The sequence below is a fragment of the Eubalaena glacialis genome, chromosome 14 (assembly GCF_028564815.1).
Source record: "Eubalaena glacialis isolate mEubGla1 chromosome 14, mEubGla1.1.hap2.+ XY, whole genome shotgun sequence".
NCBI lineage: Eukaryota > Metazoa > Chordata > Mammalia > Artiodactyla > Balaenidae > Eubalaena > Eubalaena glacialis.
The window spans coordinates 61,054,889-61,081,938 of record NC_083729.1 but is presented as its reverse complement, the minus strand read 5'-3'; the positions used below and the strand labels follow the sequence as shown (position 1 = coordinate 61,081,938).

Below are 27,050 nucleotides of genomic sequence, written 5' to 3'. Positions count from 1 at the left end.
CTTTGCTGCTTATGGCCACCCAGGGGTCATTAGGAAGGGTCCCAAGCTCACTGACCCAAGAGCGTTCCTCATGGACTGTAAGCTTGGAATATATCATCAAGCCAGTGTCAAGACTGCACTGAAGGGCTTCCCTGGTGGCGCAGTGGTTAAGAATCCACCTGAATGCAGGAGACACGGGTTCGAGCCCTGGTCCGGGAAGATCCCACATGCCGCGGAGCAGCTAAGCCCGTGCACCACAACTACTGAGCCTGTGCTCTAGAGCCCACAAGCCACAACTACTGAAACCCGTACACCTAGAGCCCGTGCTCCACAACAAGAGAAGCCTGCAGACCGCATCGAGGAGGAGCCCCCGCTCTCTGCAACTAGAGAAAGCCCTCGCACAACAACAAAGACCCAACACAGCCAAAAATAAATTAATTTTTTAAAAAAAAAGTGCATTGAAAATGTAGAAATGAGAAGTGCCCTTTTAGGTTGCGGTTTTCGGATCTCTCCCATCTTCTGATATTTGATGGAAGTGCCATGCTAAACTGAAAGACAATATTACTGTAAACCGAGCACACTCACTGAGATAAGCACTCGCAGCCTGCATCTTGCCTGATCCTCGTTCAAGGCAAGGGATCCACCTACAAAGCATTGGAATGAGGCCAAGTATGTCCCCACCCCCCTTCCCCAGATAGATGGTTGAAGAAGATGCACAGCCCCATATTGTTCCAGAAGTTAAGGACTGGGCTGATCTTCTGGCCCAACTCTGTCATTTAAACGTAAGGAACCCAAGATTGAGAGGTGAAGGGACTTGCTAAAGGTGACACCATTCACGAATGACCCTGGTCTCTGGACCCCTTGGTAGCCTGCATATCCCAGTACATCTGGCTTAGATCCAGAAGAAGAGGAGGAGGTGGACTTTTCTAGCATGTCTGTGTTCTTTGGCTGCACTTCATAGGGTAAGGGAAAGCAAAGGGGGGGCCAGCTGGGCCCTGTAACATGAGTCTGCAATGTCTGTCACTTACAAGCTGGGTGACCTTGGGCAGGTGACTTCCTCTCCTGTACCTCCACTTTCTTACCTCTGAAATGGGAGCACATAGTACCTGCTTCCTAGGACTGGCTTTGAGTATTGAATGAGATGATGCAGGGCATGTCATAAGTGCTCAAATGTTGCTGCTATTATTGTTAATAACGCTATCAGCCACAATAATAATTATGGCTGAACGGTGTGAGGAGGGAGCTCAGAAGACCAATCAGGCGCTGGTGGTCTTCCCTCTACCACCCGCCACTGACATAGAAGTGTCTTCTCAGTTCATGTGTCCAATGTGGGGCTGTTTGGGCACAGGGTCAGAACCTCACTTGGGTGGGTCTGTAACTGAGAGCTGCCCTCTTCCTGCAGAGTTGGGAGAGTTTCTTTGCTCTGTGTGTCTGGACTCGCCACCTGAAACACAGCACTAACCATTTCAAATAATTTCTCGATAAGATTCTCCTTGGGTAGCAGAGTCCAATCTGTGTTTTGAAAGCAGAGTTCCAGATGCTGGGACGGTGAAAGAAAGAGCCCTCTGTCCCATGAGCCCATCAGCCTAAGGTGATTCATTCCCGTGTCACATATTTCTAAACCCTCCTTGCCTTCCCCTGAGCTGTCGTAATCCCGTCTGGCCAGTTCCTCCACAAATTCCTCTGCTGCTTTGCCTGCCATCCTCTGAAGCCAGTGTAACTGGTGTCTCTGTAAGTAGGAGCACTTGTGAATTGTCAGCTCTTCCTTGGAGAGAAATGCTGCACTGGGGCGACGAGGATGCCTCGTGGCTGCTTTAGACCATGGCATTTATGGGTATTCTCGAAGGCGGGGCAGGCCCGGGTCTCCTGGTCCTACCAGCTTCCCTCCTTGTCCCTGTCTGCAGTGTGTTCCCTTTTTCTTTCTTCCAAATCAGTTCTGACCCTGAAGCCAGCATCTTCACCTGGCTATCGAACCTCTTGCATTTAAAAATACTGATAAAGTCACACAATATTGCAGTTTTTGCTATGCAGTTAAAAATCCTGCTATGTTTGCAGATAAAATTCAGATGTTGGAATATAATTCATAAGAAAAGATACCTTAGAATCTGGTACCAGAAGATACCAGCAGGCCCTGGGTTCCCCGTGACCCATTTCCATATATTTTTGTGCCCTATATGGCTGTCCATGAGTGTCACCTGAAGACCTCATGCTGAGATGCAGGATTCTCACCTTCTAGGTACCACCCTCACTTCCTGAGCTCCTGCTCTGTCCCGTATGACCCTGCGACCCCAAGCATGGCAGGAGAGGAAGGGGGGATCCTGGCTACCCTCCAAACACCCACACTCCCTTCTGCCTCTCTCACCTGATTCCTGCCCCTCTCATCTGCATTAGTTCTTTCTCCATAGGCCTTTGCTCGCCACCTCTAAATCCAAGGCATCCTTTTCTTTTTTTTTTTTTTACATCTTTATTGGAGTATAATTGCTTTACAATGGTGTGTTAGTTTCTGCTTTATAACAAAGTGAATCAGCTATACATACACATATATCCCCATATCTCTTCCCTCTTGCGTCTCCCTCCCTCCCACTCTCCCTATCCCACCCCTCTAGGTGGTCACAAAGCACCAAGCTGATCTCCCTGTGCTATGCGGCTGCTTCCCACTAGCTATCTATTTTACGTTTGGTAGTGTATATATGTCCATGCCACTCTCTCACTTTGTCCCAGCTTACCCTTCCCCCTCCCCGTGTCCTCAAGTCCATTCTCTAGTAGGTCTGCGTCTTTATTCCTGTCTTGCCCCTAAGTTCTTCATGACCATTTTTTTTTTTTTAAGATTCCATATATATGTGTTAGCATATGGTATTTGTTTTTCTCTTTCTGACTTACTTCACTCTATATGACAGACTCTAGGTCCATCCACCTCACTACAAATAACTCAATTTCGTTTCTTTTTATGGCTGAGTAATATTCCATTGTATATATGTACCACATCTTCTTTATCCATTCATCTGTCAGTGGACACTTAGGTTGCTTCCATGTCCTGGCTATTGTAAATAGAGCTGCAATGAACATTGTGGTACATGACTCTTTTTGAATTATGGTTTTCTCAGGGTATATGCCCAGTAGTGGGATTGCTGGGTCGTATGGTAGTTCTATTTTTAGTTTTTTAAGGAACCTCCATACTGTTCTCCATAGTGGCTGTATCAATTTACATTCCCACCAACAGTGCAAAAGGGTTCCCTTTTCTCCACACCCTCTCCAGCATTTATTGTTTGTAGACTTTTTGATGATGGCCATTCTGACTGGTATGAGGTGTTACCTCATTGTAATTTTGATTTGCATTTCTCTAATGATTAGGATTGAAGACCTAAATGTAAGGCCAGACACTATAAAACTCTTAGAGGAAAACATAGGCACAGTACTCTATGACATAAATCACAGCAAGATCCTTTTTGAGCCACCTCCTAGAGAAATGGAAATAAAAACAAAAATAAACAACTGAGACCTAATGAAAAAGCTTTTGCACAAAAAATGAAACCATAAACAAGATGAAAAGATAACCCTCAGAATGGAAGGAAATATTTGCAACTGAAGCAACTGACAAAGGATTAATCTCCAAAATTTACAAGCAGCTCATGCAGCTCAATATCAAAAAAACAAACAACCCAATCCAAAAATGGGCAGAAGACCTAAATAGACATTTCTCCAAAGAAGATATACAGATTGCCAACAAACACATGAAAGAATGCTCAACATCACTAATCATTAGAGAAATGCAAATCAAAACTACAATGACGTATCACCTCACACCAGTCAGAATGGCCATCACCAGAACAGCTGATTTATACAGTGGAGTACGTAGGAGCAAATACTGGCTGTAGCAGAGGCCAGAGCAGGGCATGGTCAACTCTGCTGGGGTGACTGGGGGCCTGAGGATGCTTCTTCCAGACCAGGGCACTAGAGCTTAATGTCCACAAAGGAGGCGAGGCAGTCAGTAGGCCAACAGGTGATGGGTGGAGGGTGTCCCGTGCTGAAGGCGCAGCCAGGTCCCGGTCCGTGCCTGAGTGAAGGTGTGCATGGAGGGGGCACCCTGCTCTGTGGCCTGGGGGTGGGGAGTGCCCAGCATCCGTCAGCAGCATTTCCCATTGGCCCAGAGGTGGGTGGGCTTCACAATGGCCCCATCCTGTGAGCTCACCAGATAAGTAGGCTAGCCTTTCTGTTGACATTCTTCCTGTTGGAAACGTCTGTCTGCATTCCAAACAGCTGAATTATAAGCACTGCAGCCCTTGTCCTTCCTGGAGGGCAGCCTGGGTTCCCACTCTACCTCAAGGAACAGGGTCCGCCTTTCATAAGGTCTTTCTTCCGTTGCATGTGGTTTTCCCCTCACCACCACCCCCTTTTCTTTTTAAAGTTCACAAGGCAGGGATTCCCCTCTTTGGAGCTATTTAAACAGAAATGGGGTGCTGGCAGGAGCAGTCTAGAAGGGATTCCTGGCCCAGAGGGAGGCTGGCTGGGTGGCCCTGTGGCAGGCGAGGTCTGGCTTTGAACCTCAGGCAGAGGCACCTGTGGCTGCCAAGCCTCCGTCTGGAGTGTGTGTCGTCTCCCCGGAGCTGCTGACTGTGGCGCTGTCCCTGGGCCTGTACTGTCCCCATCCAGGTGCTCCAGGGAAGGATTTCCTGTGCTTTTGATGAGCCTCGGAGCCTGCCAAGTCCACATGTTTCTGGAAGGCCTCTGCACAGCCCGGGGGTGGGGGCTGGCAGTCTGGGCAGCTGGGCTTACGAATACTGGGCTGCAGGAAGTCTGGACAGTCACACCCTTGCCCCTTCTCGGCAGACCTTGCTCGCAGTGGGGGAATTGGAGGCAGTGGGAGTAGCCCAAGAGGTAATTGACGTAACCTCTGGAAAAGACGGATCAACCTGGAGGCTAAGCCTGCTGAATCTGTTGTCCGGACTCATTTGGGGGTTGTAACTGGTAAACACACACCTTCCAGTGTGTCATGACAGGCTATGGTCAGAAGGACTGGTGTTCGGGGTGGTAATTAAACACTGTCTTGGGCACAGGAGTTGAACAGACTTGAATTTGAATTTGGCTGCAGGAGCTTGGGCAAACTTCTCAACCTCTCTAAGCCTCAGTTTCCTCATCTGTAAAACCAGGTGTTTCCATGGGCTGGACCAGAAGGCAGGGAGGCCAGGAGGTGCCCTGTATCATGGGTTATCGTGAGGACTAAATAAGATAATGCGTGTAAAAGCTGAGTGGTGGGCCTGAGAGTGGCACCTGTCCAATAAGGGGTATCCACCCACGTGAGAACTGAAAGAGGCCTGACCCTGTCGTTTTGGTCTGGGACCCTCTTAGGGAGCCCACCACGTAGTGAAGGGAAAGCAGAGGGCTCACCTCCCATCACAGGGCCTCAGCTGAAGTTGTGCCTGAATGGAGATTGCAGAGAGAGCCCAGGGCACTAAAACGTTTTTCCATGGGAATGTGAGGGTATAGAAAGGAACTATTCTTCTCCTATTGCTCAAATTATGAATAAAAACCCAGTGTCTTTCATCTGTGGAACATGGTGGTTTTGTGAACTCTAATTAGTTCCCAAGACATCTTTGCAAGTTGGCAGCTGAGAGGTCCCAGGTGAGGAGCAGAGGGGGCAAGGGGACTCACCCCGAGTCTGCGGGAGCCCCCCTCCACACACCCTGCAGGCTGGCGAGCATCTCTGTCCTGGCTAGAGTTGGACAGTATTCGCTTTCTTATTCTGGTTTTGCTTAAGCAGAGGTCAACGTGGAGCCCAGGAACTATACTGACTGACAGGATATGGGGCCGGGGAGGGAGATGGGAAGGTAATTCATTCGTTCAGGGACAGTTTGTGACAGGCCATTGGCACTTTCTGTCGAGAGGTATGCAAAGCATCCCCGAGTCGTTCCTTTTGGTACCACAGGTCACGGGCCACCTTTGGCCCAGAGTGGTTTGTGGTGGTGTCAGCAAAATCAGATTGTGACGGGTCCCCAGCTGACAGTGAGAAACCTCTAAGACTTTTTCTGGCTTTGGTAGGAAAGCCTCATTTTAACGCTTGGTGTGCGGATTACAAACTTGGCCTTTTAGATATGTCCAGGGGAACCCTAAGACCATGCTTCCAAAGTTAGTGTCTATTGAGCAACAAGAAATAATTGCACGGGGCAGATGTGTGATTTTACTAACTTTCTCTCCTCGTCCCCCACCGTCGACTGGTCTCCCCAAACCCAACTCCAGCACAAATGTCTGGTTCAACACTCTGTAGGAGTATTTGGGAAATCCATGCCAAGCCTGCAGTAAAAGCGGTCTGAAGTTTTTGAGATGTTTCTCATGTCAAAGGCCTGAAGGAAAGTCATGAGCAGATTGCCATATCTGTTGCAATGTGTTTCTCCCTTGAGAATCAAGGGCTGGTGCGTCTACACTCTGAGGGACAGGAGAAAGGAGCCCTCACAGCCTGCACGGCGGGGGGCGAGCTGGTCCCGAGCATTGGGGTGCGGGTCACAGCGCAGAAGTTTGCCTGTTTTCTCTGCCGCCTCTGGGCTAACCTGCAGGCGGCCCAGCCTGTTAGCATGGCCACCACGGCGTCTTTTTGCAGTTTGGTTTTAAGAAGTCATTCTAACTTAGTTCGTGCTGATTGCACAACTCAGAGAGGTTCCTTTTTCATCAGAATTTTGCTGCTCTGTTTCCTGAAACCTCTGGTACTGTAACATGCTGGCATATAAGGTCATCTGCTGGCAGGGGCGGTTTCACAGGTGGTCACAGGATCTCCTGCTCAGGTGGGCCCTGAGCTTGGGGGGCTAACACCGCTGCCGCTGTGCAGCTGCAGTCTTGAAATTCTTAACAGTTTTCTCTTTGCATTTGTATCTTGTAAATGAAGTTCAATGGGACTGTGGGGTGTGCACCGGGGAGGACTTGGGCCTCGCCTCCTGTGGTCCCACCTACCGTCACCTCCCTGCCTCCCCTGGGTGGGTTCTCACCCCTGCCACATGGGGCCTGGACACAAGAAAGGCTGGGGTGAGGTGTGCATACCCCACGGCATCCCGGGCAGGGCATGGTGGTAGCTGCCCCATCCTGGGCTGGCAGCCCCACTGCGTTTCCGTGGATGACTGACTCCCCTCCCCCCATCCAAGTTGCCAGGGTGGATATTGCAACACCCTCGCGGGTCACCTGCCCACCTTGGGTTGGGGCGACTGGTTTCTGGGAAGAAGAAACCCCTGACTAGGCTCCCCTGCCCCCAGCTGGGTCGCACACATCCATCCCGCCGCTGGGGGAGGGGAAACGCGGCAGTGCGGGGTCACGTGCACACTTGCGCGCTGTCGCTGGGGCCCAGGGTGCCTCTGAGGATCTGTGCTCACCCTGCAAGTCTCCTCATACCCCAGAGAGAGCAAGACCAGAAAGAGCAAATAAGAAACATCACGACATGCGCAACAGTGTGTAGGTACTTAAGGCCCCCGAACTGTACCCTTAAAGAGGGTTAAGGTAGTAACTTCTATGTATGTTCTACCACAATAAAAATATTTATAAGGTGTTTTTAAAAAGACAGAAACAAGAAACATCATGACAAGTGGAGACAGAGAGACCAGGAAAGGAAGGGAAAAGCTTGATATTTTAGTAACTTAGAGTGCCCATTAGATAGGCACTTTTTTCCTGCTCTTTGGATAGTGGGTCCCACGTCTTCACTTTGCACTGAGTTCCCCAAAGTATGTCACCAAGCCTGCCTTCAGCCACCTTGTGAAACTACCAAGTCTCCCTTGCGAGGGCCCACTCTCGAAGCCTGAGAACGTGGGCTGCTGGCCAGACTCTCACCTGTCCTCTCTTCTTCCCCTCACAGGTCTTTTGTTGGCTGTGTGCCAGGCCCTGGAGAACAGCACGTCCGCTCTGAGTGGTGAGTCCCGTCCCCTTGGGGTGGGGTGGTGTGCGGAGCATTGCACGGCGGCAGACCCTGGCTGCCTTGTGGAGCCTGAGCTCTAAGCTTCCTCCTGGGGCTCCTGCCCGCTGAGCCCCCGCACAGCTGTCCCCTGCACCCTCTCTGTCCTCTGTCCCAGGGGCCCAGGGAGCGCTCCTGGGAGGTCTTAACTGCTGGCCTCAGGGCTCGCCCTCTCCCTTCTCTGATCAAACAATCACTGTGGGCAGGGGTGCCGGAAAGCAGAGCCTGCACGACCCACAAGCTGGGAACCGTCACGTTATAATCCATCTAAAGAAGAACCCAGATCCCTAAACCCTCTTGTCTCCTTCTGCCTGGTGATTTTGTTTAGTTATTTTCCAGTTTATCTTTTGACATTTGTAGTCATATTTCCCTGGTTTCGTTTGCAAGATCCTCGATCAACAGATTGGAAAGTTGGGAAACGTGGGAGGCAAACCATTCTCAGGCAGAGGATCACAGAAAGCATCGGCTTTTAGCATTTGTCCATGTGCGCTAATATTTTTATACAGTTAGTCATGGTGGGGAAACTATTTGGATTCCTGCTTTTTAAATTCAAGGTTTGGAGTTGTGCGTTTTTCCATGTTGCTAGAAAGTCTTGAAATTTATCCTTTTAAAATGTCATGATGTTCCATTAAAACGGACATATGTGATTTAATTAGGCATTTCCCATGGGATATTTTTGTTGCCTCCAGTTTAAATTATAATGCTACATCTTTATGTCTAGAAGGTGTTTCCTTCTTTTGGATTCTTTCCTTAGGACATATCTCCAGGAGCAAGGATAAATATATTTATGAACCTTTTAACAAATTGCCAAATAGCTCTCCAAGTGAATTGAGCTGATTTCTATGCCAGCAATGCATGAGTCTGCCAGTTTCACTGTTCCCTCTTTGACATGGCATATGCTCCCATCTGTCATTGCAGTGGCCCCTGCTGTGTCTCCCTAGTTATCTCAGGGAGGTGCCTGGGCAGGAGGTGGTCGTATGCATTCATAAATTCTCTAACCAACCACAGTGTCCCTGGTACTTGGCTCTTCTCTTCTTCCAGACCTTTCCATCCAAACACAATGGAGGTGATGCTGCCACTCCCACTGAGTACCAGACTCCTCTTGGAGATGTGCATCCTTGATGCACTTGAACCATTAAGGTGTCCAAGCCACTTGGTGGCCCATATTGCCACAGATGCCTTTCTTCCTCTGTGTTATTCTTTTCTGGGACTCGGGGTAGAAGGATCTGTCCCTCCCAAAGCGGTGCTTTTAGAGTCCAAGGTCTGCCAGAGTTTCCATGAAGCAGTTCTTTCACTTTTTAATTACTTCCCCCATCACAGAGGGCTCAGATATGGTATATAGGGAGGGGGAGATAGCTTTGTGAGTCCCCCATGCTGTTTTCAGAACTGCCCCAACCCCCATCCTGGGATGCATTTACCCCCAGGTGCATCTCCAGCCCCTGCTGGTCCTCACTGTAGGACCTGGTAGGCCAAGAGCCGGGGTCTCCTCTAAGTCACTTGTAGGTGACAATTTGTGGTGATGGCAAATGTTGATGCTACCTCCATGGGGACGGGTACTCCTGGTTATTTTATCCCCTCCTCCCATTGCATCCATTTGTACAAGAAAGGCCTAGGGGATGTCGTACCTCAGCCAGTTCCCTCAGGGGCCTGGCGTGGCTCCTGCTGAGGCCCTTTGGGGTTTCCCAGGCTCTTCTGGGTAGAAATGGGAAAACCTGTGACATTTATCCAGAAAATGACTGTCCTTGCTGCAGTAGTGACCAACCTCTCTTCCATCTTTCCTTTCTGGACTTGCTTCTGTGAGATAGTCTCAGGTCCTTGTTGATATCAGAGACATACTCTCCCTCATGATGATGTATGTTCAGAAAACAATAGTTGTGTCCTGCCCTTTTGCACATGACCCTGTAACTGGCTGAGTGCCACTCTGTAGCCCAATGTGATGGGTGAGAGCAGAGGCAGTGCCACACCTTCTAGTGTCCAGGGGGCCTTGAGATCTTGGAGTTAGTTGGTGATATGTGGAGAAGGGAGGTGGGCTGCCAATCTGGCCTCTGCATTGCTCTCTGTTTGATGGGTTACTTAGCTATGGCACTTGTGCCCCAGAGAGGTTAATGGAATAGTTCTTTGCATGTTTGCTTACTCTCTACCCTACCCCATTGGACCGAGACATGAGTCCAGAGAGGGCTGGGCTAGTTAGTAGACAAGTCCAAATGGTGATGGCCATGTCATAGCCACCCCTCCAAGGGCTAGGGCTTTGTGACTAAATCAGGCTTGTTTGCTCAACTTTCTCTTCCTTTAGGGTGACCTTCCTATCTCCTAGAAGACTCCCCAGGCCCTGGTAGGCCTTGACCATCCCATCCCACCCCCACTCTGTCCTCTCCAGACATGGCTAAAATCCTGTTGTGGATGCAGCTCAAACTGGGGACCACCCCTGCCAGCCACACTCACTACCCCAGCACTGGGGTATGTGTGTATTTAACTCTTGACTAATTCAGGAAGTAAAACTATTTGTTACTGTTTATAGTAGAAATCTTCATACATGGAAAAGGAGAAATAATAGTGAAATCAATCCCCATATACCCATCACCCAGCTTCAACAGTTAGGATCACTCTGCAATTTTTCTTTCATCTATTCTCTCACCTTTTTGAGTTTTATCTTTGTTGGGATAGTTTAAAAACAAAGTCCATTTCACTTGTGAACACTGCTTATATCTAACAAGTAAGAACTTTAAAAACAAAACCATAGTTCAGTTACACCAACAAAAGCAACAAGAATTCTTTTTTTGTTAGATCCTTAAATATGGGGGATGGATGATGCTGAATTCAAATTTGTGGCACTTCATTTAATTTGCATTCCCTTTGTCACAAGATTAGACGTTTTAGATTTTTTTTTTTTTTCCTCACGTGGCATGCAGGATCTTAGTTCCGCAATCAGGGATCGAACCCGTGCCCCTCTGCAGTGGAACTGAGGAATCTTAACCACTGGACCGCCAGGGAAGTCCCTAATTTTCATTCCCTTTGATGTTTTCATATTTTGCTTTCTACTTATATTTCCTTTCAGGTCAACACTGCTTTTGTAAAATGTGCTCATTTATATACTGGGTGACTGACTTTCACATCTGAGTCCCTCCTAACCCTTATGCTCTGAATGTTGGTGGGCTCATTTACTAAATCCTAAAACTATCCATTTAGGTGTGAAGATGGGTTGTTTTAGGACAGAAGCTATGAGAGCTTCACCCATGGCATAAATATGCAGGTCTCTTCACTCTAAGAGTTGTTTGGAATGAGAAACAGTAATGGACATAAGAAGGTTTTGGTACATTCCTGATTGATGGTGCTGGAGCAAAGGACTGCAGGCATACTCAGAATTAAGCTCTAACATTTTGATGGAGCAGCGTAGAGAGAAAATTGCAAACTCCATGTGCCAATCAGGAGTAGAATATGAGCTTGAAGGAACAGGGGCTGATCCCATGCGGCTTTCTTGTGCTTTTCCCCCCAAAAAGTTCAATGTTCTCATGACTTCATGGTTGCTCCTGACTTTCTTGTTGAGGTTTCATTGGTTTCTTCCAATCTTCCTTTTAATAAAGCCCCATATGTGGAGGGTAGATGATGCCAGAGGCATGGGAAACTGGCATTATTGTCATCAGTAAATGCTTCTCAGACATCTGCTTTGGGTGGGACATTGGAGGGATACATGCCTTAGGCTGAAGGTTAGGAATCCTGGGCATTGGGCCCATCTGGTCTGAGTTTTGTCGAGTCCCTGGGCAAGTTATTCATCTGGTTCCTGTTTGGATCTTAGTTTCCTCATCTGTTGGCCTTGAATCAGAAATAACCTGTGAAGTTTTTCACGTGATCACTCTGATGGATAGATAGAGACTACTTGGAAAGCTTTGCTGAGGATTATAAGGCTGCCTTCAGACTGTTAGGAAATATGGCAGTGATCAACTGGCGATGCCTGCCACAGGCCTCAGAGAGGCTGGTGGTAGTGTGACCGCCATGTATCTCATTCTCTTGGAGCCAGGTGCTATTTTACATTCAGGTTCTAACATTATAGTTACTGGACAACTTCTGTGTCCTTGTCCCCACTACACAGGTGAACCCATAATGAGAACCCATAATGAGAGCCTCATAGTGACAGAAGGCAACCACAGCTGACTGCTTAGTGCATGATTTAGAAAATAATTGCTACAAGAGTGAAGTCAGTAGTCTGGGGGTCAGGACAGAAAATTTGTATCTGGTTTGTTGTCAATTTGTAAAGCATGCAGAGAAACATTAGCTGGAGGCAAGATGAGGGTGGCAGGCAGCACCTACAGCTTAGAGCTTCGCATCCTTCACAAAGAGTTACAACCTATCTTCAAAGGCACCTTTTAATGCCCCTGACAAGGGACAGAATGCATCCTGGTTAAGTTGTTGGGTGGCTGCTTGCTTAACCCTCCGAAATGTTGCGTAGTTCCCAGGCTGCCCATGAGGTTCTCATGTTTTCGTGAGACTTGCTCTAATGACCGAGGGGTGTGGTGAGGGCCTTGCTCAGGGACCTGGGAGCCAGGCTCCCTGTGCTATCTTCCTTGCACGATCTGGGTACTCGGGGTGGCTCTTTAAACCTCTGAATTCTGCTCCTTCCTCTAGCCTGTGTCTAATGACCCCCACCGGGAACCGGGCAGTGTTGGAAGCCTTACTTAATTTAGCATCTGGGAGACTTCAGAGGCGATGATAAAAGACCATGGAAAATTCACAGTGCTGTTATTCATGGGGAAGGTCACTCTTATCGGCTTGCTTGGGAAGATGGTGGTCAGATTTTGGTGGGGACTTTGGGCTTAACTATGTTGAGAAGGGCGAGTTTGGGCTGGGGGTGCAGAGGAAGGGCAAATCCGATTATAGGGAGCAGTCTTTGAAGGCGTTACTTGTTTGGAAAACAGGTAGAACATGGGTCAGCCAGCAAGCAAGGGATCTGTTTATTGCTCATCTCACCTAACAAAAGCTTTTCAGAACTGCAAACCACTTCCTCGTTCCATTGTCTGGAGTTTTCCCACGTGGAGCTGAAGTCATTCTAAAATTAGAAAGCTCACGTGTTCTACCCAGGTACATGGTTCACTGTTCCAAATATGTGTCTGTAGCACAAGAGACTTGGTATGACTTTGTTAGGGGCTAAAGGCACAGACAGCCATAGGTGCTGGGACTAGCTCACTTCAGAGGACACTTAGTGGACCGTGGAGCCTCAGGAGAGAAAGAGGGATTCATTCTCCTTTCCTCATTTTACCTTTTACTTTCTGCAGAGGAAACTGTGCTGGATCAGAGGGAAGTTTGCTTGGGGTAGTAGACAGGCCATAGGATGTGGAATCCAGGATCGTAATTCTGACTCACTAGCTGTGTGACATCTTAGTGCTCTTAAATCTCCCTGAACCCCAGCTCCCCCTCGATAAAATTAAGGAGTTGGATTAAGGCAGTCTTTTCAAACTGTGAGTCACAAAATCACTTTAGTGGGTCACAACCAACATTTTTTAAAAGGAGATTGAATAGTTTAGACTAGAGAATTTCAGAGTGCATTACATGAAGGAAAGTCAGGTAATGTTTCATGATACTCTTGGTTATTCATGGATTTATATATTGGCGTTCTGCATTCGTTTACTTGTGTAAGCTGCACCCATACTGCATCCTCTGTAATTTCCATATTTGATTTCTTCAGCGTAAGAACTTAGACGCTTGCAAAGTAAGTGCTGTAAATCTTTGTAGATTTCCCTATACTTTTCCCCCCATACACCTAGTCTTTTTTAGTTGTCTTGTTCACCCCTAATTTGACAGCAGTTTTTTTTTTAACATCTTTATTGGAGTATAATTGCTTTACAGTGGTGTGTTAGTTTCTGCTGTATAACAAAGTGAATCAGCTATACATACACATATATCCCCATGTCTCCTCCCTCTTGCATCTCCCTCCCACCCTCCCTATCCCACCCATCTAGGTGAACACAAAGCACCGAGCTGATCTCCCTGTGCTATGCGGCTGCTTCCCACTAGCTGTCTATTTTACATTTGGTAGTGTGTATATGACAGCAGTTCTTTTTTATCTACTCACCTTTATCAGATCTTTCCAGAACACTCCACTTAAAATAGAAACAACAGCTCTTTCCTTATGCATAGATATGTCATTAGTTTATGTAATATGTAATTAAATTATGTAAATACAATAATGAGTGCAACTGACATAAACAGGTTTGGGAACAAACACACATGTCCTCTTGGTAAATATATAGCTTCACTGGTAAAAACAGAAACGGGCTGGTAAGCTAGAGTAGCCAACTAATTGAGCTTTTGCACGCTGAGGACATTGGTCTAGTTGTTTTAACAAAGGAATGGAGAGGATGGATTGGGTAAATCAAGGCCCTGGTTTAAGTTGAGCTCAGATAAGAGAGCATCTACCAGCTTTGAAAAAAGCAAGGCAAGTGACACAACTCCTGGATTTCTAAAAATCAAGGCCTATAGAAACCTACTGTTCTCCCACTTTTTAGTTTTCAACTTTTATTTAGCACACACTTATTAAGTACTACCTTATACCAGGTGTTGTGCTAGGCCCTGGAGATACACATGAGAAGTAACTATGAGCCCTGACATCAGAGAGCATAGGGTCAGGCAGATGATGATGATGATTTTTACATCTCAGAGTAAATCATAAACATAGACCATGTGATCTACCATATGGATTTCTTTGAGGAAAACACCTGCTTCTACTATATTCAGACTTCCCATTTTTAATCCAAGTGCGAAACTGTATACTTTTTATTTTCTTTGATAAATTGCTTCGTGCTCCGTTTGGTCTGTGGTGCCGAGCTGGTTTTCCATCTGATTGATCACCCGTCTGGGCTGTGGTTGGCATCTGTGGAGCTGGCAAAATCCACAGAATTGCTGAGTAGTGAGGCCCCACAGATTGTGGCCATTTAGTCTGTACCTACCATGAAGATCATTCTAATACCAGTTCATTCCATCTCTGCGCCACTTAGCTCAGAGTCTCAAGAGAGAGAATTGGATCGGTTTGTCCCCCTTGGTCAAGTGGTAACCCAACAGCTGTGGCAGGACTGGGAAGGGGAAGCTGCAGGTAACAAGGTGCCAAAGATCAACAAAGATTTATTGAGCACTTATTATGTGCCAGGCCCTGATCAAAATAAAGTCTCTGTTTTTAAGAACCTTATACTCCGCTGGGAAAGATAGACATACTATTATATTTTTATCTATCAAATCGGCGCATTTTTGAGAATGGCAACACTGAGTGCTGGTGTGTGTGAGGTGAGACAGCTACATATATTGCTTATGGATGTGCATATTGACTTTCTGGGAAAGAGCTTAGTATTAATGGGGAACTTGATTCCTTAGTATTAGTAAGAACCTTAAAATTGTCCATGCCCTGTGACTCAACAGTTACACTTTTAGCCATCTATTTTACAAAAATAACCAGAGATGTTAGGTTATTATCCATTATAGTAAAATATAGCCAATTTAGATGTCAGCAAGAAGGAAATAGTTATGGGACAGGTGGATAGATTTTAAATGAAAGCCCTTTAAAATCATGCTGAAGAATACTTAACGATATGGGAGAATGCACATGTAAATAAACAGAAAAAGTAGTATATAAAATTGAATATAATATCTCAAAATTGTACAGAGAGATGCAAAAATAAAGGGATAACATCATATGGTATTAACATTAATTATCTCTGGCTAATGGGAATATAGGTGATTTTAATTTCCTTTGTACTTTCCTGTTTTTCTACCCTGTCTACAGCAAGCATGTTTTAATACTATAGTCAGAAATAAAAGGAGCTACATTTTTTAAAATAAATTTACTTATTTATTTATTTATTTGGCTGCGTTGGGTCTTTGTTGCTGCACGCGGGCTTTCTCTAGTTGCGACGAGCGGGGGCTACTCTTCGTTGTGGTGCGCGGGCTTCTCATTGCGGTGGCTTCTGTTGTTGCGGAGCACGGGCTCTAGGTGCGCGGGCTTCAGTAGTTGTGGCTCGTGGGCTTTAGAGCGCAGGCTCAGTAGTTGTGGCTCACTGGCTTAGTTGCCCCGCGGCATGTGGGATCTTCCCGGACCAGGGCTCGAACCCGTGTCCCCTGCATTGGCAGGCGGATTCTTAACCATTGCGCCACCAGGGAAGTCCCGAAAGGGGCTACATTTTTAAAAAGAAAGAAAAGGCTGTGGCTGACATCCTGCCCTGCAGGTCTGTTGGCCAGCACAGGTTGAATGCAGGCTGCCTCAGTGTTGCTGTCCCAGGGCTGCAGCTGTCACTGAGGCTCAGGCAGTGCCGCTGTTTCTGGAGCACAGGGACCTGCCATACTGGCCTGCATGAGGGCTGCCCCAGTCCCTGCAGCTTGGCACCCACCCCCAGGGACCTCGCTGTCTGGACATGTTGACCCCAACAGAATAATTGCCAGTTCACCTCCAAGTTCTGGGGATGCTCATCCAGACTCTTCTTGGGTGACCCTTTGGCTCCTAAATCCTGATCCACTTTTTTTTTTAAATTTTTATTTATTTATTTTTGGCTTCATTGGGTCTTCGCAGCTGCGCACGGGCTTCTCATCGCAGTGGCTTCTCTTGCTGCGGAGCATGGGCTCTAGGCGCGCGAGCCCTAGAGCATGCAGGCTCAGTCTTGTGGCTCACGGACTCTAGAGCACAGGCTCAGTAGTTGTGGCACACGGGCTTAGCTGCTCCGCGGCATATGGGTTCTTGCCGGACCAGGGCTGCCAATCTCCTGCATTGGCAGGCAGATTCTTAACCACTGCGCCACCAGGGAAGCCCCTGATCCAGTTTTATCTCTGGGTTTCAACAGAGAGGCTGGGCTTTCCCAGGCCCCCAGCCCTAGAGTCAGTCTCTAGAATGTGAAAACTCTGGAACTGGACAGAGTTCAGATTCTCCCTCTGCCACTTACTAGCTGTGAGACCTTAAGCAAATTACCTAACCTCTCTGTACCTCAGCTTCCTTATCTACGAAATAGGAATAATAGGACCTGCTCTTAGGCTTGTTGTGAGGGTTAAAAGATTACATGTAAAACACTTGGAGCTGTGTGCACACACACGTAGGTACTCTGCTGCTACCCCTCTTACTATATTATTGGTGATGCACATGTCATGACGCCAGACCTGTATCTTTATGGGTGCTTTTATCCCCTGCAGTTCAGTTCTAAGGCAGTGGTTCTCGTGTTTCAGTGTGCAGAACAGTCATCCTGCTGACTGTGTTAAAATGCAGATTTCTGGGCCCCCGTCATCATGTGGCCCAAATCAGCACTTCTGGTCCTCAACCACATTTTGCTAAGGCCCGATGGGAAGAAGGTGAGTGGTACACACCCTTGTAGGCTGAGGGGCTTTCTCCTTAAGACAACAGCCCCTCCCCGTCCCTGGAGTTCTTGCTCCTTCGCTGGACGGAGCCGGTTTCTGGGAGTCCGTGAAATGTTTGTGTTCCAGGACTGACTTACTAGCATTCACCTGGAAGCTTGGTAAAGACAACCCAAAACCTCAGAACTTGCGCCATCACCTCAAAACATCCTCTTTCTTGTTACCCTTGCTGTGAGGAAATGATGAACACGGAGGCTTTTGGGTAAGGCATCAGCTTTGTTTTCTGAGAGCCTGACCCAAACCTCCTGCTTCTGAGTTTGGGGAACAGCCTGGGTGTCTGGTTATTTACTAATGAAGGGACCTTTAGCCGTTTTGATCGAGCCAGGTTCAGATGTCCTCCTAGCAGCCTCAGTAACTTTGATTTACAGTTTCATTCTGAATCTCTCTTCTTCGTTTCCTGTCCGGAAAGTTATTGTGCAACTTTCTTATCAGAATGTGTAACAGAAGGTGATTTCACATGTTTGACCATTTAATCACTAGGTTGCACTGACTAAAATGTTTCTTAAATACCAAAACATGCTAGCACTAAACAAGGGGGGAAATGGATAAGATGAAATAGAATGGAGGGCTCAGTTTTACTCATGCCATGGAGCTGGGTTCAGAAGAAGGATGCTTTTCTTCTCAGTTGTCATTTAGCAGCCTGCCTAGGAAGCTGTCTTTCTGGCCCTTTTTGTCCTGACTATTGGGGGCTTGGGATATAATAAACATCTCTCGCTGCCTTACACAGTAGGTCTAGGAAGGCATTTTTTGAATCTTGAAAGTGAAAAATGTTAGCTCTTACTAGGAAATCTGGCACTAATGAATCTTCCTGGTGCTCTGGGGCATGACAAATGGAAATATAATCATGAATCATGTAACCATCGACAGGAGCCTCTATAAAAGTCTGGGTCTAGCAGGCTTTCCACCTGATATCCTGTTAAATAACCACAGCCCAGCACAGTGAAAGGCTCTAGAAACCTAGATGCACATCTAACCAGATGATAACCACATCATAGTTGTCATTGTAGGCAGTTTCCTAAGGATTTAACCCTAAGTCGGTGCTTCCCAACCTTTTTCAGAATAAAAACCCAATTTGAACATCAAAAGTATGTGACACCTCATGGATAGTAGTTGTGCCTTTAATATTAAATTAATTAATATATGAAAGTTGCAATGAGAACTCAGGAACACTTTGAAATAAATTTGTATTTTATCGATCACAATAGAGTTCACATAGTAATGTGACCTAACACTTACAGAACTCTCACTGTATGCTGGATACTTTTCTATATATCCGCATTTAATTCCTAGAACTCTAGGAAGAAGGTACTATTATTAACCCCATTTTACAGTTGGCAAAACTGAGGCACAGAGAAGTTAAGTAACTTGCCCAAGATCACATAGAAAGCGGCAGAACTGGGCTTTGAACCCAGGTAATAGCATTGTTGTAAGCACTTCACCACTAGGCTTTAAAAATATACACACAGAGATACACGTGTATCTCATTCAAACAACAGATATTGCTTGAGGGAAGATTTACCAACACCTAGCATTAAATAACTCTCTAATTCTCTTTTTTTCTACCTTCCACAAGACAAATTGGGAACTACTTTCTTGGGTTTTTAATCCTCTTTTCCACTAAAAATTAGACCTAACATCTTAAAGCAAAGCATGGGCACGTATATGTATGTATACGTGTGTGCACATGTGAGTGCTCATGTGTGAGCATATATGTATACATATATAAGCTTCTATTTAATTTTATATTCTTCTTAACACAAAACTGTGGAATCTCCCTTTATGCATTTATTCTTCCATTCAACGAAGACTGACTCAATCCTAGGATATGCTGAGTCCCAGGGGAACAACTAAGACATCGTTCCTGCCCTTGAGAATCTCAGCATCTCAGGGCAGAAGTGCCTGGCTAACAGATAATCACACCCTTGGGTGGCACATGTGCTGTCGGGTGGCTGCACGAGGTGCCGAGGGAGAGAGGGAACCTAAACTTGTTCTTTGGGAGGCATCAGGGAAGGCTTCTCACAGGAAGTGACTTTTGAACTGAGTTTTGGAGGCCGAGATGGAGTTAGGCAGGCAGACTTTTGGGGAGAGGACGTGCTTGCAGGTGCGTGGAGGTGAGGCTGGAAGAAAGCGGTAGCCAGCTGAGGAAGACCCGTGCGTGGACTTTGTTCTGAGGTGTATAGACTATTATCATTGTAAATGTTTTCATAGATCTAGTCACAGAAAGGTGCTTGCTAAGGGAACCTTTTCATAGATTTACCTAAGGTGGTTGTAACTCGGCTTTTGAAACACAAGGGGTTAGATCTAGAGGACTCCAAGGTCACAAAGTCCATGTGGGTAATAACACAGCCCTCCCACTCTTTAGCTTTGTTGTGTGTGGTGGCTCCATTTGCTAGCTGCCTTGGGTGTATATCCAGTGGAAGTGGTTAGAAATTCTCAGTTATTCTTGGAGCTTCAGTTTTACTTGATTTCAGCTTCTCATTAGCAGGTGAGGGAATTATGCCTTTTCACCTACTTAAGTGTGGCTTGATGAAAAGGTGCCTAAAAATAAAAATCATAAGGCTGATAGCACAGTAGTTACAGTAGAATCTAGAGTCAGCCTGGATTCAGGTCTTAACTGTGCCCTTTGGGGACTGTGATCTCGGGCAAGTTAACTATTCTGTGCCTCAGTTTCCCCATCTGTAAAGTAGAGGTAACAACAGAGCGTCCTTCATAGGGTCATTGTGAGGTTGAAAGAGATGACCTGTAAAGTGCTCACACAGGGCAAGGTGCAGAGTAAGGTCTGTGTATTGGTCACATAAATCTTTTCAAAGATAGTGAAAGCAGTGATATACATGTGAGAAATGGTGTTCGAAATATGGAGATGGCCTGAAGCAGTTGGTGGCCAGGACATGAGTTGAGTTTGAAGTTGTAAAGGACTGAGCCAGGGTACGCCATATAACTCCACGCTCGGGGCTTGCCCTTGAAACTTAAAGGACAGGTCAGAGGATGCCCCACTCAGCCTGTTGGGAAGTGGTGTTATAGAACCTGCCACTTAGAAGATCCCAAAGTTAAGCTCTCCTTTTAGAACTGTGGTACCCAACGTAGAGGAAACACAGCCTGGCCCTTCGGTGACAGTGATGGGAGACGTGGGATGTCGTGCTCTATTCCGAGCAGTGAGATTTAGGAGGGACGTAGAGAAGCTGGAGAAACTGAACCACCATGAGAAGCCAAGGCACCGGAGGGCAGACGAGCAAGGCGAAGGTCTCAGCTCCCTGTACGGGGTACCTGGCACAGGCCGCAGAGGCACAGAGGTGGACACGGCACAGTCATATGCTTGAGGGATTCACATTCCTGCTACATGGAAGGCCTTTGACACCGTTGTTTAAAATAAAGTGCGAATGGGTTGCTCTCCCTCCTGTGAAGGCTTCAGGGAGAGGCTGGTGATCCTGTGTGGGGACTATTTATAGCTATTATAAGAGAAGAGTTCAGTCCTAATTCCCCTTTTGATTCTAATGATTTCAGAATATAAGTGGAAGCACAGCTTAGAAATGTATAAAGATGGAGAAATAATTAGCGAGTGAAACTGAGAACATACCTAATTGAGGATTGTGAGCTATTGGGATTAAATGGCTTTTAGCTTGAGAAAGAGGATATTATACTGAAGGGATCTTTGGCCGAATTTGAGTTGACTTACTTTCTTTTTTAAAAATTTTTTAAAAAATATTCATGTGATTCACTGTGAGGGCTTACTACAGACAGCTGTGGTGGGCATCAGAGATGGGCAAGGGACAGTCCCCACGCTCAGGGCCCTTTAACTGGGAAAAGTGAGGAGTAAAACTTCGAACCTTACTTGAGTTAAATGACTGCCCACCAAACTCTGTAATAACCTAAATGGGAAAAGAATTTGAAAAAGAATAGATACATGTATATGTATAGCTAAATCACTTTGCTGTACACTGAAACTAACACAACATTGTTAATCAACTCTACTCCAATATACAATTTTTAAAAAATTTGTAAATGACTGCCCACCAGAATTGTAAATAAATCCTTGTCAGGAAGGGTCAGGTGCAGGCCGTCCTCTGCCCGAGGGCCTGAAGAAGGCTCCTTAGAGGAGTGAATTCTGTGAATAATCTGTGTTCTGCTCCAAGGACAGCCTTCTCGGCTTGGAATCAGCTTCAGCAACAACAGGAGGCTTGAAAATGTGTGTTTGGAGGAACCTGAGTGGTTCAGAGTCCAGGATCTCTCGTCTGTGAACCACGGAAAAGGATACGGCCTCCAGACCATTTTTCAACAAATGAAATGTAATATTTGTTGAGGATTCTGAAACAAGGGGAAGTCTAGGCCTCCCGTTCCCCGTGTACACCTTGGCGTGCCTTGTGCCAGTCATGCCCGCAGTTGGCTCCTCTAGAAGGACGAGGGGTACCTGTGATTAGGGCACAGCGGGGGAGGCACAGACAGCCCGTTTTTACTGTGCTTGAGGGAAGGAGGTCCGCTGAGCAGGCCTTGCTTCCTACTGGTCACATTTCAAGTTAAAATGATCAACCTTGGTAAGAGTGTTGGTACTACAGAGCTATGCAAATAGTCACTCCTGTAAAAACTTGTGTTGGCTAATTAAGTCAAAGGAATTCTTCAGAGGTATGTTTTTGCCCATTAATGTTGCAGGTTGACTTATTTTTTTTAACTTGGCTTAAATAGTATAACTTTATGAGTAAATAGAATCCCCTGAACCAAGATGTTGTCTGGGGAGAGGCTTTGACAATGTCACTATTCTTAAATATCATTATATTTGTATTGGTCTTCAAAGGCTTATATAATTAAAAATCTGGCACATGGAGCATGCTCAGTTCATGGTTTGCCTTTAAGAGGATGAGCGCTCAGTGCTCAGTGTATCCTCCTGGAAGAGAGGATGTCTTCAGAAGCCTCTGGCAGCTGTCTAGAACTGCGCTGTCCAATACAGCAGCTGCCGGTGGCTATGGAGCCAAGTTGAGATACGTTAAAATATACAATAAACACCAGATTTTGAAGACTTCTTATTCTTTTTATGTACTATCTTATTAATACCTGTTAATACTTGTCATCTATTGAAATGACACTATATTGACCATATTGGGTTAAATAGAATATTCAAATCAATTTCACTTTTTTTCCCGGAAAGGTGACTTTCAGAAAATGCCAAATCACCCAAGCGGCTCCCGTTAATTGCTACTAGACAGCACAGCCCCAGGGCCTTGCAGCACATTTGTTCCCACTCACATCACTTCCCTGCATCCTGGGTCTTCCCCTAAAAGCCAGCCCCTTGGGTCATCTCTCATCAGCCTCATCCCAGTATCTTGCTCCAACCCATGTGTCTAGTGCTTTCTCGTGTACCTGTACTTGTAACAGTGTTCTGCTTAGGGAATGTGGACTTGTCCTTTAAGATCTAGGTCATACATCTCTTCTTTAGAAAGCTTCTCTGACCATCTTTGGGCAAGATTAATTCGTCCCTCCTCTGTCCCATCCTCTTGTTTTGAAATATTGGAAATATTTGGTTTTTCCCCCCTGCTGCCTCCTCTCCTGTGGTAACTCCTTGAGGACAAGGGACTGTCTTGTTCTTCTCTATATCAGGTGAATGCTTAACTCCATGCCTGACACAGCGGGCGCACAGTAAAAGTTGAATGAGTAAATGAACACTAGCTCTCTGTAACACCAAGTTCTGTATAAAGACACGAAATACAGAAAGTTAACATAGCATTGGGTTTACTTCTACAAGTGGAGGCCACAGGCTGCTAGCATAACAATCGGCTAGAGGCTTATAAAAATTAATATTCCCAGGCTTCACTCTAGACTAACAGGTTCAGTTAGGAGAAGTTAAGTCATGCTGTAGTAACAAAATTTCATTGCCTTAACAGCAAAATTTTCTCACACATTTAAAGTCCTGTGGGAGACTTCCCTGGTGGTGCAGCGGTTGCAGTGCAGGGGACACCGGTTCGATCCCTGGTCGGGGAACTAAGATCCCACATGCCACGGGGCAACTAATCCCATGCACCACAACTAGAGAGCCCACGTGCCACAACTACAGAGCCCACGCGCTATGGAGCCTGCGCGCCACAACTAGAAAGCAGCCTGTGCACCGAAACGAAGAGCCCACGCACTGCAACAAAGACCTGACGCAGCCAAATAAATAAATAAAAAGTTCACCGTGGGCCCTGGGTGACTCTGCAGGGAAACCGATGGTTCAGGTTAAACCTCCTGTGGGATGTAAGGTCTAGTGTCCACAGTTGAATGCTCTCACCAAGTTATGGGTCACTTTTCAGTGCTCACATTTCATTGCCTGAAGTAACGCGTATGGCCGTACCTATACAATGGCCTGGGGAGACCAAGCCTGTGTGCCTAGAAGTCGAGGGATGCATATATTGATACACAAGCCAAATGCGAATCTCTGAGGTGGAGCTGGGGAATCCACATTTTTAACTCCTTGCTGGTCCATATTCACACTAACATTTGGGGGCCATTGGGTAGGACAGGAGTTCTCAACCTTGGCTGCACATTAGAATTACCTGGGGAGTTTTAATGACACTGATGCCCTGGCCCTACCCCCCATAGACCCTAATTCACAGAGGCTGTGGGTGAGGTCTAAGCAGTAGTATTTATTCAGTCTTCCCAGGAGATTCTAGTATAAGGCCAGAGTAGAAAACCACAGGTGCAGGAAAAAGAGCAAGGGCCTTTGAATCCTGACTCCAGTACAGACTAAACCTTGGTTTGCATACCTGTCAGTGGCAGTGAAGATCAAACAAATGTGAAAGTATTTGTCAGCTACAATATTGAACAAATATTGGCTGTAATTATACACTGGCAGGTGTGGACTTTTTATAAACTGGATTCATGTACATTCTTATACGCACACATGCCAGTCCTCTCCCTCCCCCACACAAAGCCAGGAGGGGAAGCAAAGCATCCTCCCCACCTTTGCATCTGCCTCCTTTTTACAGTCAGTAAATTGGGGGTGGCGGGGTCCCTCCTCCCTCCCCTCTGCTTATCTTCATGATAAAAGGAAGCGAAAGAGGGGCAAAAAACCCTTCCCCACTTCTGTTTTCCTCTCCCCCATCTGTTCCAAAACCCTTAGCCTAGGGCTCTTATTGTGCCATCTCCTTTCCCAGGCCCCTCCCTTCACTGTCCCTTCACTCTGAGACCTGTGCCTTATAACTCTAAGCCCCTACAACCATGTCGCCAACCTCTCCCTAAAGCTCATTTCCCACTGACACCCCAGTCCCATGCCAGGGCAGACAGCAAGCACCCTGGCCCTGTAGAAGGCCCCTTCCTGCTTTCTGATGGGTTTGAGCAGCATAGGAAATCCATATTCTCAGAAAATTGGAATCCAAGGCATTGTCCCATAGCAGTATCATTAGGACTGGCAAACTCAGCAGAACTTGAGAGGTGAAGTGTGCAATAGGTAAGACCAGCTGGTCTAGCACTCTTACCCACTCTTTATAATATCTTGTTTCCTGTGGTTTAATATTTTGTTTCAGGTTAGATCCTGAGATCTAACCAACTGATTTGCAACAACTTCTTGAAATGCTGCCGTTCTATAACCTGGAATGGCCTCGGAAGTCAGTTTTCTTTAGTTTTAACAATACCACGTTGGCTTTCTTCCATTGACAGAGCTGAGAGTTTATGCTGGAATAAGCTGTTTTTAATTATTTTTCCTCTCATGTCTAACAGTTTCCAAGGCAGAACAATGCAAGAGTACCTCTCAGGAAATAAATGCAGTACCACTTATGAAAATAACCCATTTTGTGCATTTGATGTGAATTGTTGACTTTATAGAAGGATCAAAAGCGTCCATCAGCCTAGACAGCTGTGATACAGATCCTTTGAAATGATTCTTACTGGTCCAGCTAATACGGCTGAGGAACTTGTCAGTGGAGGTTTTATGTCAAGCATCAGATTACAGGCCACACTGACCTTTCCCAAAGCTGGAGCCCACTTCCTTCCTGCCCATCAGCCAGAGCGTCCTCTCCACCTGAGTTCTTTCTCAGAAGTCAGCAGGGCTGAAGTGCCATGTGCCCAAAGGAAAAGAGCTCCAGGGCTCAGCTCCTTGTCTGCAGGGACCGCAGGTGCAGCTTTTCCTTATTTCCAGTGCCTCCCACATGGTAGGTGCAATTGATGTTTTTCCTTGATTTGTGCATGGTGTCAGGTCTCGTACAGACATCAGAGATTCATTGAATTAAACAGAAATGCTTTGCAATCTGAAAATGAGCCTGCTTAGGTCGGATCTCCTTGGTACGCTTTCCTGCAAATGAAGATAGTTGAGTAAGTATTTGAGCTCTGGTTTGAATCTCAACCCAATGCAGCATCTCCCACGTCACCATCGGCTGTAAGAACGGCCGCCGCAGTAGCAGCAGCCAGAGACCCAAGCCACTCCTGCCCCACGAGGCCCCGCTGCATGCAGCCCCAACCTCCCTCTTCAGCTGCAGCAAACGCCTCTTTCCTCTTTCCTCTCCGTGCTCCAAGTCTCTGGCCTCCTTTGTTTTCCTCAGAGGTGTCAGACCCTTCTCCATCTCGAGGCTTTTGCACTTGCTCTTCCTTCTGCCTGGGATGCTCTCTCCGCAGTTTTCCCATAACTGACTTGTCTGTGTCCTGAGGGTCTCAGATCTGCTTCCCCTTCTCAGAGCGCTCTTCCCTGGATGGTGACCTCCGACGGCAGCTCTCCATCACACCTCTCTTCCTTTCCTTCGTAGCACTCACTGCTGTCTGTAATGATTTCATGTGTTTATTTACTTATCATCTGCCTGCCTTCCCCAGTCGCCCTAAGTTCCTTGAGTGCAGGGATCTTGTCTGGCTAGTTCATTAACGGCTCCCCGTGCCCAGCACAATGCTGACCACATAGAAGGCACTTGATATTTGCGTAAGTGAATGGAGAAATGAATGAATTTGTACTTTACGTTACCACTGCATCTTTACAACACTCACTATGGATACACGGGGAAACTGAGGCCCAGAGGGTTTCAGGGACTTGCCGAAGGTCAGAATTAGTAACAAAGAGCTGAGATTTGATCTCAGTCTGCCTGCCTGCAAAAGTTTGTACCAGAGTCAGGTCTGAGGTTATGGTTCAGATTTTTGCCTTATTCTGTACCTTCATGGATTTGTTAATAGCAAGTATTTTGTTTATTCCTGTGGCTCAAAAATTCTTGTCCATGGCCCTTGAAATAGGTCACTTCCCACAGTTTTGTGCAAAAGAACCTGGTGGAAACAAGGAAATGTTCCAGCAGAAGCATATTTTGGAGGGAGCTATAGACGTTTGCTTGAGCCTGAGGATTATGGATGATTCGAGAAGTAATGCATGTCTTAAAGTCTAGGTTTTGGAAAATAAAAATAATTATGGCAGCAAATGGAAAGCAGGGCTAAGCTCCAGGCAACATTGATGATGCTTGGTAACAACACTTCCCCAGCAGCAGGAGCTTCTGAGGTTCCTCTGTGTGGTGTAGCAGCAGCTTTGCAGCAGCACTGAGATCTGTCACAGCCAGACCTCTTAGACTAGAAGACTGACAGAGGGTGCCCAGTAAACTGGTTGGAAAGGAGATAAATTGCTGTCTTTCAAAACTATATTGTTATATACCTGGAAAACACACAAATCACCAGAATGCCTGTTAGAAATATTAAGAGTATCTGGTTGGGTGCAAGTAAGAAAATAATCAGTGGTTTCCTAAAAATCAATAAAAGGTGTGCTGGGGAAGGTCACCTTCAAAATAGTTATGAAACATAGACTATAGACTATGTAGGGATAAACTTTAAAAGATGTGCTCAGAATCTG

The 27,050-nt window shown here is 46.4% G+C and overlaps 1 protein-coding gene across 2 annotated transcripts in view; it reads left to right on the top strand.

Moving 5' to 3' along the window:
• TGFA (transforming growth factor alpha) overlaps positions 1–27,050 on the top strand; it is a 109,203-nt gene that overhangs the window by 27,693 nt on the left and 54,460 nt on the right. For both annotated transcript variants that reach the window (XM_061210589.1, XM_061210588.1), the window contains exon 2: positions 7,808–7,861. In XM_061210589.1, the coding sequence (XP_061066572.1) occupies positions 7,808–7,861 (54 nt within the window). The remainder of the gene's footprint in view (positions 1–7,807; positions 7,862–27,050) is intronic.